This window comes from Scleropages formosus, chromosome 2 (assembly GCF_900964775.1).
Source record: "Scleropages formosus chromosome 2, fSclFor1.1, whole genome shotgun sequence".
NCBI lineage: Eukaryota > Metazoa > Chordata > Actinopteri > Osteoglossiformes > Osteoglossidae > Scleropages > Scleropages formosus.
Window position 1 is genome coordinate 20,063,048 of NC_041807.1, and position 13,264 is coordinate 20,076,311.

The 13,264-nt window shown below is 50.5% G+C and overlaps 1 protein-coding gene across 1 annotated transcript; it reads right to left on the reverse strand.

Moving 5' to 3' along the window:
• Positions 1–2,466: 2,466 nt before the first annotated feature.
• Positions 2,467–5,426, reverse strand: LOC108931506 (G-protein coupled receptor 22-like). Its single transcript, XM_018747273.2, has 2 exons — positions 5,352–5,426; positions 2,467–3,820 (listed from the first exon to the last, which is right to left on the reverse strand). Exon 2 carries the CDS (start codon positions 3,814–3,816, stop codon positions 2,524–2,526), a length of 1,293 nt encoding a protein of 430 aa, XP_018602789.1. The 5' UTR covers positions 3,817–3,820; positions 5,352–5,426; the 3' UTR covers positions 2,467–2,523.
• Positions 5,427–13,264: the final 7,838 nt, after the last annotated feature.

Genomic DNA, 13,264 nt, shown 5'->3' on the forward strand with positions numbered 1-13,264 from the left:
CTGTGATGTAATGCAGTGCTTTATCGTTACTGCACTGCTTTTACTCTATTTCTCATACACTGCAAGTAAAGTTTGCTATACTTGTAAACCGATAGATAGATAGATAGATAGATAGATAGATAGATAGATATTGGTAAAAGGTAGAGGGAGAGTTTGATGCCAAAGAAAAGATTTTCCAGTATAAACATCAGACCTACTTCTTTCACCACGTGGACCTCGCTTCCAAAAATGTTCCACTTCTAACTTTGTTCCACAGCGCTAATTAGAGTTGCTCCACACATCTCCCCGGGGGGTCTCTGACATGATTCTCCTGCGTGGCGAGATATGCTGACCCAGTCCGCTGAGACACATCCATTATATACTGTAACTTCTTGTTGCGGTGCTGTAAAGAGGGAGGTAAGAGGCAGGGGGTCACAGGGGTAAGAGGGACAGTCGACGTGTCCTCGTGCAGCGCCATACTCTCCACGTTGGGTTACACTGACGTGGGACTTGTTAAAGCGACCGCCTTAAAGGTGGTCATTTTACTGTGTTTTGTGACAGAGACGAGTTAATCACGCCGATCATTCTCCTGAACTCGCTCGACATCTCCATCTGATCAATACATGTGACGTTCGATGTCGGTGAAGAACTGATTCTGAAGCCAGCGTGCTCTGAGAGGAGCAGCCTGCGGCATTTTGGACTCGGGCCCGAGATTCCAATCTTGCATCAGTTTCATCTCCAGCTCCTGCTCCCGAACCCCGACCCCACCCCCCCCCCAGGTCCCTGCCGGGGAACCTGACTTAGCGTTTAATCATCTTTATATCCCCGGGCTTCAGAAGCTCCCCTGCTGCCTTTTCCAAAAGGGCAGGTTCAAACAGGACGGCATCATCAAAATTCTCGTACCCGGCCCCTGCGGAACAGTAGCCGCGGTCGGCGAGGCAGCGTTGCATAATGTTACAGGCGTCCAAGTGCTGGGAGCGCACACAATCAAATGTTATCTTTCCATTCGGCACAGAGAGTACAAGAGCCAGAAAGCACCATCTGGGGCCCGAACGCATGGAGAGTGTGTGGGACTACGTGAGCACGCGGGACGAGCGCCGCTCTTCGTCCGAGCATTTCCAGCGGGCAGAGCTGCTTTCGTGCGGCCGCAACGTTTCCCGCGAAGTTCGTTCCGGAGTTAAAGGCCGGAGAACTTTGTCAGAGGCGCGCCTCTTCTTAAATTGCCCAGCTGCCTGTCACGACCCCTGGGTCACCCCCACATCTCACACGCCTTCCTGTAGCTCTGCTTTTCTGCTCCTTGACCCATCTATTATTTCCTGTGTATACACTACAGTAAACGCCGTAGACCTGAAAGCTGGAAAAAGCCCATTATTAGTCCTCCTTTGTCGTGAAGTTCAGAATTTTTTCCCTCCATGGTTGAAAGCTTCTCAAACTGTACGCATGTACTGTATATTTTTTTCCCATTGATTGATGGACACTGAGAACCGGGTGCCAAATTAAAGCACAGCTGTGCGCCAGGTGTATTTTGCTCGGACTTGGCTCAAATGAGGTCGAAGAAGGCGTTTGTGCTCACCCCCCCCCGACTACACCCTTACCGCTGTATCAACACAGCCAATGAGAAAATGCCAAAGGTACAACCGCACTGGCGAAGATTGGAGAGTACACATGAATTTTACATGAATTTGCTGAATAAAACATGGTAACGCTACAATGGCACAAAGCCGGACGGGGGGGTTCCTCTATCCCTGCATTTTCTTCACTCAGATTCATAGCGAGTTCTGCTTGGCCATGACCGACACAGTGAGCCCTCTCGTCCTCGCACCCCTACCCCCCATCTCGGATGACCATGCATTGGTATTCTGCGAGCGCTGCTATGACACTTCATTCCTTTCCACGCTGTCTTCACCTTCCAGTGCCGACACTATCGAGGCACGGGACACAGCGCTCCTGAGGGGTTACATAGCCCTTTATTGCGCAGCGAAGAAACCCACTGCGTCATCTGCCGTGAGTTCAGAAAGACACACGTCGAGCCCCCCCCCCCCGTGACCACTTGATGTTTTTTGCGAGAGCGACAGCCCCTTCCAGCAGAAAGCTGCAGCATAGCTGAGGGCCCTATTTAAAGAACCCGTGTTTCCTGCCAATGGGACTGGAGTGACGCTGAAATAAAACAGACCTTGTTTTCAGTGCATATCGCAGCTGTCGGCATGAGACCTCAGGTTCACGACAGAACGTGGATCATCTCTCTTTTTAGGCTATTTATTATAAAGGGACAGATCTGCAGTGCTTGGGTGTCTATGTTATGCACATATACATTATATACACGTCAGCTGTACGTACACCATGTATGTCAGCAGCGTTACAAAAGCCGTGCCGCATGTACAGCGTAGCGTGTATTGTCCAATGAAAACTGCAGTCTTTTATTTCCACAATAAATAGTAATAAATTAACCATTTGGGATAACATCTGATCGATCGACTGATTGCAGCCCTTGGAGTTCAGCTTTGGACGCCTGGTCCCCTGGCGCCCGATAAGCGTTCTGGGAGGTTATTCCACCTCTTGCGATGACAGACATTTCTGCCGGGCTTCGTTCTCCTCAAAGGTCACCTTTTTGTTCCTTTTGGGGTCGATCCACGAGTTGTGGATGACCACATTGTTGGGCAGTGGGTCCGCCTCTACGATGGACACCACCCTCTTCTTCATCTTGCTCTTTAGCACCTTCTGGAACTTCTGCCTCGTGAAGGCGTACAGCAGTGGGTGGAAGATGGTGGTCCCGTAGGCCATGACCAGGAAGCCCAGCCGGAGCTTAACCGTGAGGTCACTGGGGCCTGCGCTCAGGATGACCGTGTTGAGGACAGTGATGGGGGTCCAGCACAGCAGGAATGTGGAGATGATGAGCAGGGACATTCGAAAGACCCTCTTTTGCCTCTCGCGCCGCTCGCGGTGTCGCTTAACCGCTCGACGCAGGGCGATGATGACAGACACAGACGTGCGCATGCCCAGCATGGTGTTGCGGCCCGTGCTGCTCTGCGAAGCGTCTGTGCCGTCCGGCTGCGTTGTCATGGAGATGGTTTTCTTCTTACGGACCTTCTTCTTCGGCACCACGTGGAAGCGCGTACCGATGCGGATGTTGAGCGCCTGCAGGATCTTGGAGTAGGTGATGAGCATCACCACAGCAGTGAAGAAGAAGATGGGGATTTGGGCAAGAAGGTGGTAGTACAGTTCCAGCTCGGTGTAGTACTGGTTGGTCTGGGCCACTGCCGGCACCGTGAGGTTCTGCTCCAAGCCGGCCTGGCTGAAGAAGCCCACTTCCATGAAGGGCACCAGGAAGCTAACAAGGGAGAGAGCCCAGATGGCCGAGAGCAGCGCCATGGCCCGGCTCATAGTCAGCACCCGGTTGGCGGGCTTGACCGAGATGTCGTATCGGTCCAGCGTGATGGCCAGCACATTGGAGGCAGTGGCCACGCTGGCAAAGGAGACGCAGGCCTCGTGGAAGCAGCAGACGAGCGCCGTGTTGCCCTCCAGCGGGAGCAGGATGAGGACGATGGTGAGAGGGATGCAGCCCACGCAGATGAGCACGTCCAGCACGTGCAGGTTCACCGTGACCACGTTGCTCACCGAGTTGATGAGGTTGGACTTCATGCAGTAGAGCACCAGCACGGTCAGGTTGCTGCTGAGGCCCAGAGCGATCTCCAGCATGAGGAAGCCGGTCAGCGTCACCTGGAAGCTCACGGGGTAGGGAGCGGCTGCGTTCATGTTGCGGTGCGCAGACTCCGCACTGTCACGGACAGTAACGTTGCTCATGGTGGCGTGTTCCTCCGCAGTGGGGGGGATATGCATCGTTCTGGAGTGGGGGGGAAACACAAGGGGGGGATTTCACAAATGTGCAAATGCGATCACACACATCAAACGCGCGCTCCAGGCGTCTCGAGTGCTGCCTGTCTTTAACTGGGACACCGTTTCATTCTTTACCGCGCCAAGTAAAAAAAAATCCTTTCATGTGTGAAGTCTTTTCATAATAAGCCTGCCAGAATTTTACCGCGGTATGACTAAACCAGCTCCTATTGTAAAAACCCACCTTGGACTTTCAGAAGTGTTTCTGACAACACGTGATTTAGGCGCCTGAATTTTAGCATCTTATTCTTTCGTTTTGGTGATTCCCACGCCACCCCGGAGTTCTTCTATCAAGAGAGATGTTCTTTTGTCTTTATGATAATACCAGAGAGGAGATTTGGAGATACTCGTCTCTTTCTGTTTGCACGTTCCCGGAAGGGCAGTTCGCCTCCGTGCGTTAATCGAACTGAATCACGGAGCTCGGCCACACGTGGCGGGAATTTGGAGCGTAAAAAAAGTTCAGCTGCGCGGTGTGTCGTTACTGACACGTCTCACCTGTTGGATCTTTTACTGTTACTCTGTTACCCTTGGAGACACTCGTATTTGAACAGTTAAACCTCTATTTTGTCAGATTTTAAATGGACTCTACAGGATATAAAAATACCAGCGTAAAAACATGAGTTTCAAGAGATCTTGGTTTTAACAGGCTAAATAAAAACGGATATGTATGTCATATAACACACACACACACACACACACACACACACTTTCCAAAACTGCTCGTCCCGGGCGGGGTCGCAGCGAACCGGAGCCTAACCCGGTAGTACAGGGCGCAAGGCTGGAGGGGGAGGGGACACACCCAGGATGGGACGCCAGTCCACCATAAGGCATCGTAGGACCCAGCCAAGCCCACTGCACCACCGCGTCCCCGTGCCCCCCGTCATATAACAATGTAAAGCTATATGGATTAATATTATACATGTTTAATGCAGAGCGTATAATAATAAATTTAGTTACTGATTATTCTTATTTATAAGTAGTATAATAAACTTTTTATAATAAAAATGTGTTGTGTCACAGTGGCCTGGGATTTAAGTCTCGGTGTCCTCAGAGAGCAGTGCTTTGGGGGGGGGGGGGGGGGGCGCGCTGGAGGGCGGAGCTACAGCAGAAGGCATTAGGTCATGGATACAGAGGAGGAGTGTTGAGTGAAGGTCACACGGAAGGAGATGCTGGGAAAAGACAGCAGACCTGGCCAGTTCTGTGTGTGTGTGTGTGTGTGTGTGTGTACGTGTGTGTGTAACCTCCCATTGTTGTGTCATCTGGATGTATTTACTGCATTTTACCAGCCTGTGCAGATAATTTAATAATGAGAGGATCTATTTGCAGTTACCCTATTCGGACCCTTGTTACTGATATGTTCACTGACCCTGCAAGTGCGGAGTGATCAAGAGAAAGTAATAGGTGGTAATGGTTAATCAGGCAGTGACGCCAGGGTGCTGCTCCAAGCACGCGCACACACACACACACTCTCAGTAACTTACCCTATCTCCACCTGCAGTGCACAAGCATGCCAGAGCCAGTTTTCCGAATCCCACAAAGGGTTTCATGAGGTCCTACGAAGCGTCACGAAGCAGCGTCCTCCTCCTCCTCCTCCTCCTCCTCCTCCGCAGCGCCCAGGCCCCCGCTGCGCCCTGCCCTCCCACTGTCCGTCCCACCGTCCCGGGACAGTTACTTGGCTAAAGTGCACCTGTGAGCTGAGCCTCTGCCATGCTCATACCCAACACACGGCGCTCCAGGGGGCACGTAAGTGTCGCTTCAATGGTCCGGGCTGCACCTCCACCGACAGATGGGTGGTCCCTGGACGATTTGTCCAAGCAACTTCCAGCTCATGGGCAAACCAGCAGGTCCACAGCAGAAGCCTGAGAGGAGATGTTCGATGTAGGATCCACGCCGCAGCAGCAGGGATCCAGCCTCCCTTCGCAGCCTCTCTTCTCGGTCATGCGGTTTTTTGTTCAGCTGCGGTGGACTCATTTAATACCTTCCTGCGCTTCCTCCATCAGTCACAGCATGTTCACATGGACGAAATTGGGGTTCTCCTGCCTCCTCAACGGAGCCCTTGTACCTGTTCTCAGTGGCCCGGGAGCCCCTGCTCCAGCTCGGCTGGCTATCTGAAGCCGTCTTCACCTTCTCATTCCAGCACCTTCCATAATCGTGAAAAGGCCGTTGCTGAAAGGATGGGAGGCGGGTAGAGCTGGAGGTAGTGAGACTGTCAGCGGCGTGACCCACAGATCCTCCTCGCAAGGCCCAAGCTGGAGATGTGGACGTCCAGCTTCAGCACACCCCTTCAGCCACTTCCCCTGTGGTGACCTAGGAGGAAGGTGTGGAGATATAGCACTGCATCAGAGAAGAACACTGGCCAGGAACTGGGAACCCATACTTCTAAAGATGTCCTCCCCGTGTTGGCATGGGTTTCCTCCAGATGCTCTGGTTTCTTCCCACAGTCCGAAGCCATGTGTTTCAGATGAACTGGTGACACTGGAATCACCCAGAGTATCTCCACATGTGTGAGTTACATTACTCTGCTGTATAGATGGCTGCTCAGTGCAATGTATCTAGCACTGTAAGTCACCTTGGATAAAGGTGTAGTAAATACTAGTAACAATCACTGTATGCTGCCCTGGAGAAATGCATCTGTTAAATGAATAAATGCAAATATAATGAGGTGTCATCGTTCAGCCAGGCGCATCTCGAATTTGTGCTGCCGGTGTCTTTAGCTGTAGTCTCAATGGCTTCGTCTAGAGGTGCCGCTCACCCACCAAAAGAGGCAAAAGGCTAATTTATTATCAGCAAATGAGGTTGCGGTTCGGAATTTTGCATTTGGAACAAATATGTGCTTTTTTCTGGAAAAGAGGCCTGTGGTGTGTTCGCTTGGCGAGATCCTGGGAAGAGCCTTCACCTTTGCTGTTTTGCATTCACGCGGTTCTTGTTACCCTTGGAGATCACGCATGTCTGGCTGTGCCGCTGCCCCGAGCCCTGGAGGTGGCAGAACGAACTTCTCAGGGGGGCGACTGAGCAACGGGATTCACGGCCGAGCCAAGCGCGTGACGCCTGACGGCTCAACCGCAACCAGGGTCAATCATCACTGAGCAGCACTTTCTCTAACAGAGATTCCCCTCCACCCCCACACACACTTTCACAAGGTGCCCAGCAGAGAGTGCCGGCCTCACGCACTGGCAGGCTGGAGAAGATCTCACTGCTGCTTCATTCCTGCCAGCATACCCCGCGCATAAAGAGAACTTCTATGGATCAGCCTCACTCACACACCCCCGCTTTGGTTGAGGAAGGATGCTGGCGGGTCCAACAGCGGTACACTCACGCTGTACATTTGACCCCTTTAACACATCATACATTTATTCAATTAGCGAACCCTTACACCTGTAAGCGCTGTACCATTTACACAGCTGGGGAACTCAGGGTGAGACCCATGGTTAAGGGTTCCCTTACAGGGCGTGGAATTCAAACCTGCAACCTGAGAGTCCAGCAGCATCCCCTCCTTCCATTACTTGTATACCATAAACGTCGTTAATAAGTAGAGGGTCCAGCAGGAATTGAGGCGTGCAAAGAATCCAGATCTGGTTCTGGAAAGGAAAGTGGACCGAGACCAGAACTTTGGCCGAATTCCATCCAGTGGAATTCTAAATCCCTGCATCTGGAGGCTCGTGCAAGGTGAAAACTGAGCTGCTGACTGCGTGTCTCAAACACTCGTGTGTGTGTGTGTCTGTGTGTGTGTGTCTCTGAGGTCGCGTTTGTGAGTGTGAGCCTGAGGACCGGCAGCCCAAAGGACACACTTACCTTCACAGAGGGACCTGCCCTGCTTCTTGGGGTGACCCGCTCCTCGTGCTCTCACCATGCCGAAGACGGCTGAGGCTTCCTGAGGGACGGAGGGGATGCTTGAGGATCCAGAGGCTCCTCGGTCCTCCAGGAGACTCAAAGGTGTCAGCAGACACATAAGCTCAGTGCTCCAACACCTGACATTCTGGGTGCAAGGATGAGCAGGGAAGGAGCAGTCGTACGTCCCGCCTCTCTCTTTCTCTCTCTCTCTCTCTCTCTCTCTCTCTCTCTCTCTCTCTCGCTCCGTCTGCGTTTCTCACTCTCTTTCTCTCTTCAACGCGCTGTGACTGAACAGTCCCTGGATCTGTTAGTCAGCCTTGCTCGCACTTTCTCCCTCGCCTGGTGTGCACCAGCAGCTTCCTCCCTCCCTCTCTCGCTCTCGCTGTTTCTCTCTCTCTCTCACTCACTCTCTCTCTCTCTCTCTCTCTCTCTCTCTCTCTCTCTCTCTCCCTCTATCTCTCTGCCCCCCCACCCTACATCTCATTCACTGTGGTGGTTTGCGGTGGTCTCTCAGGCCCCCAGTGGTCCCTGATAATCAAGTTAACCCCTTTCTCTCCTTCCCCAGGTTGCTCGGCGACGCTCTTCCTCCCAGCTCTGCTTCCTCTCCATCAGTGGAGCTCAGAGCGACGTGGAAAGACAAAGCCAAGGGAGCAGACAGATGCAATTCCGAGGATGGAAGGTGCAAACAACAAGTACTGTTTGAGTATTAAATTTTCATAAGGGAAAGGCTTTAGGGGTAAAAGGTCCCAGTGGGGAGGAAGAGCATCACCAGGTAGAGAGAGGCTTTGCAGGGGACCGTGTTCTGTAGGAGTGTCAGGGAGGGAAAGGATGAGGACCCTCACTGTAAGCCTTGGATGTGCCCCCCCCCCCCCCCAGTAAAATAGCACGAAACACATGTGCCCCCCATTAATCTGCGGGTGTGTCGCACTGTGAGACGTACACCACCACCACCACCCCAGTCGCTGCGAACCCTGTTAAGCACCAAGTCCACCACAACTTCTCGCCTTCCACCATTGGCCCCTTGATCCTCCTTGGCCGTGAGCCACTTGCGTGCGTGTGTTCCCTCTGAGCCAGAATCCAGGGAGACACACACTCCCATCCAAAGATTTGTTAACATAAAGTGTGGAAACAACTGAAACTAAAGCATGAAAGTGAATTTTTACGAAATTTTTCAAAATTTTCCCCATAGGTTCCACGCGTTCATTTTGGCTGCAGGGAACATGAGACCGTAAAGATGATGCATTTGGCCAACGAGATACAGGTGTGTTTTGGCTGCACTATACAGGGCTGAGATTTTTCTGTGATATTTTGATACGGGGCTCGAAATGAGAAATCCCCTGAGGTTCTGAATTAGCCTGGGTTCTGCTCTTTGTCCGGTCAGTGCAGTGTCTGTTATACACAGTCCTGATCTGTGGGTAACTGTGTAAACCCACATGGTAAATGCAGTACAGCACCCAACCCAATGCCATGACTCCAATGGGGTCCACACCAAGTCCATTATTTACAATAATTTATTACTTCATACAGCTGAGTATTCTTTTACTACAGCCATTCAGGGCAGAAGAAACAGAAGGGAAGGACACTACCAGTTTCCCTTATTATTATTATTATTATTATTATTATTATTATTATTATCAGTAGTAGTAGTTTTTGTTGATGTCCCTGCGATGCACTTTACCACACTAACTGAGCACCAGTGGAGGTTTTGCAAGGAGACGTGTTGCTACACCTTACAGCCCGAAAACACAAAGAAGACGAGAGGCCCTGGGAGGAGAGACGAACAACCTCAGTTGCCGTGCGGTTCCGAACGTGATGTTTAGCAGCGCTTGTTAGCGTTGCTTTGACAGAACGTGGCTTTTTGAGTCACTCAACCTGACGGCAAGGACCCCGTAGAGAAGTCCCCGTGGGGGAGGGGGGGTGTAAACACAGACATACTCAGTCCCAGGTCATCGTGCGGTCAATCCCGTCTCCTTGCTCCTGCACATATTCTCATCTCTCACTTTCTGCACATTTTTTCACTACTCCATTTTAACCTTTACAATTATTTACCCATTTACAAAGTTACAGCTTACAGCTGGTAACTTTACTAGAGCAATTTAGGGTAAGTACCTTGCTCAAGGATACTACAGCTGGAGGTGGGATTTAAACCTGCCACCACTGGGTCCAGAGAACAGCTATAACAACTACCCCACCAGTTGCCCCGCTGCTGAGGTTCTGCACCACTATCTTGCCGAAATGCCCAGGGACACCATGGAGGATGGAACCGGATGCTGCTTGTTCATGTGTCCCTGTTCTTCAGTAAAACACAAGTGAACACGCAAACACAAACATATGTTTTACAGACCACTTTGATGTAACGTACCACGGCTGGACTGCATTTTACTCTCCATATCTGCTGTCTGCTGTCTGCTGGCACCTGGATCATGAGCTCGAGTTTTGTCACATGCAGTTGCGGTAATTTTGGGAATAAATCTATGTTTGCTAAGCAAATAAATGTAAAACCCAAAGTAAATCAGAATCAGAATCCGATTTTATTGGCAAAGTATGCACACACATAGAAGGAATTGGGCAATATAAACATACATACGTACAACATCTGCAAAGATGCATTGACAGTGCCGGAGAATAAGAGAAAGTAATGAGGGATGGAATGTATAACGAGGGATGGAATAAATAATGAAGGAGGGAATAAGTATTGCACAGACTAACAGACAATCAGCCCAATGATTCTGGGATAAGCTTCAGTTCACCATGATCCTGATCAAAAAAAGAGATTATTGAAATTGGAAGGATGGATTATATAACTGTCTGTGTGTATGTATATATTATATATATTACACATGGAGATGTTCCGTCGGACCAATTAAACCATTGACGGTTCCTCTGTGAGAGTCTCACATGGTATCACCATTGTTTCTTTGCAATATGTGTTTATTTTTACTTTTCCTTTCACTCTGTTCCGGTGAATCCGTTCTGCGCGATTACGTTTCACAATGATGTGAATGTATTGTGTCTGACCGCTGGCATGGCAGGGACATGGGGGGTTGCATCTGCCGGCCTCCCCACGGGGTTCTGTGGATGTTGTTTGACACTGGAGGAGCTGCTCTTGGTCACGTTCCCAGGGTCCCCCGGGGAGAGGGGTCGGCTTTGCGTGTGGATGGGGGACGGTCCAAACTCAGCCAAGCGGGACTTGGACTGGGACCACAGGGTGTGACACTGCAGCACAGCCTTAGCACAGCCTCAGCCCGGTGCTCTTAGGGTCTGGTGTTCCCACACATGCATGGGCACCACCATGTTTACTTGACATGATCTTCATCAATGGCTGAGCGACTCCGGAGCTGATTCTGCAAGATGTCATGCAGATGGATAATGTGACTGATACTGCAGATACTGATCGCGAGGTGCAGATGGAAATGACTGCATGGACCCTGTAAAGGAATCCGCTTGGTAGGAGGCTGCGTAAACACAGAGACGTTGCATCCCGGTTCATCCCCTGGTCGGTCCCGTCTCCCTGGTCCTGGACCGCAGCATCGCTCGACTGCACATCCTGTTATCCCTCCAGTTGTGGCTCCTCCACTTTCTGCACATGGTTGTGTTACTGCATTACTGTCCTTTCATCTGACTGCTTAATATCATCCTCATGATTAAAGGTGTACTGGAAGCTCCCTAAATGTTCGTCTACTGACACATTTGTTATAGCAAGCTGATTTTATTGGATAATTGGAAAACTGTCAGCTTCTTTAGGAAATATTGTATATGACGTACTGTAACAAAAATGCGCTGCATAATAGGTTGTATAGAGATTGCATCAGAGGCGTAAGGAACAGAGAGGTATTCAATATGTCAAATAAAAATCACAGGTTAAAGGTTAAACACAGAGTGGATGACCATTCCATTTTGGTTGTGGATGCCCATGCGGTCCTGACCATACACATGGTTATCACTACTATATTCTTCTAAGGAAAAGGGGGAGGGGGTGGCACAGGGGCATGACCATGTTCACAACAACATAACCAAAACTTCCTCCTGAAAGGGGGTCCACACCGTGGTGGCCTACCATGAACACATGGACGCTGAGCCGAGTCCTACGCTGACGTGCACTGCGGAGCCATTCCCGTGAACCCGTGGGGCATCCGGCGACTTCCTGTCCGGACAGAACATCTGTTTATATGAGTGGTGTCAAAGAGCGGGGCGGTGGACGTGGGAAAGAGGAGCCCCTCCCCCACCCCCACCTACAAGCTGTGTCGTTCTCTCAGATCCGGGGTCATGGCTTCCCAGCCGATGCAGAACCCATGTTGCGCCACAGAATGACCACAGCTAAACAATTCTTTACATGCTACTCTGATAAATACACGCGTGCAGCTCAGCGCTCCTGGGCTCTGGTATCTGTTCGCTTTTCCGTGTTGCTTACAGCACGGTGTCTGGAACGGCCTTCGTACCCATAGTCCCTCTACTTGTATTTCTAACAATCTGCTTTGAAAGAAATAAACAAGTGACTTTTATAAGGCGATCCCTCTTGACGCTGTACTTTCACACTATGGACCACCACCCCGTCTAGTCTCTTCTTCGGTGTCCACTGTCCTCCTGCATTCCGGCCCGCTGGCTTGTGAAATTAATGACCATCCGCTGATCCAGCAACAATGGCGAAGTCGCTCTCGCGAAGGACAGGAACTCGGCCAAAGCCTACACGGGCGGTTATGTCCGGACCAGCTGGGCCGAAACAAAAGGGCCTCGATGCAGATTCTTCGCCAGCTGCTACATGGTGGAAGTGAAAAGAAGCTGTTCTGCGTTCCCATACTTTTCCCAACATTGAATCTGGGGTCAAAAAAGGCCACCATTGAGTTGAGGTTGAGCTGACAGTAGGTATATGTTCATGCACATGGAAGGTACAGCTACATTTGGGGGAAAAGTGGTTGGACAGCTTTGCTTTCTAAGACTGTTTCTTGCACCAAGGCCTCTTGCTAAAGAATTCTTTGTGTCTGAATGGAGTAAAAAATTGTAAACATCTAAGCAGAACCCAACCTGAACAGTGCTCTTCAGAATCACAATGAGGTCATGCTCCTGAGGACTTAAAGCAGTGTCTCTGGGTCCTGCATCCTCAGCACCTCTTGTCTTTTCTTGCTGCTGATAAATTGTCATTCACTGCATTAATTGAGATTCTTCAGGCCTGAAGGTTTCTTTGACTCGGAAGCCAGAACAGACGGTCAGGAGACCTTCGCATCGAGTTGGATGGTTCCCTTACGTATCCATTTATATATTCAGCAGACAATACATCTCTAAGAACAATACAACGGTGCAACACACCAACAGAAGGACAGCTCTGGATGCAGATACGTGATTCTTGAGTACAGTCTATTTGTCTCACAGCACCACATAAATCAATGAACATTACACAAGTATCTGAGAGCACTGAGCGCAAAGCACACACAGATCCGGGGAGAAGGGAGTCTGAAAGAGGTGTGTTTTGAGACCCTTCTCAAATGTTGAGAGAGAATTAGCAGCTCTGAGTGAGGAGGGTTCTCTTTTCACAATATTGGAGCCAGAACCGAAAACCTTTGTGCTT

Coding starts and splice junctions, on each gene's coding strand:
- LOC108931506 (XM_018747273.2), bottom strand. CDS start 3,816: ATGCATATCCCCCCCACTGCGGAGGAACACGCCACCATGAGCAACGTT.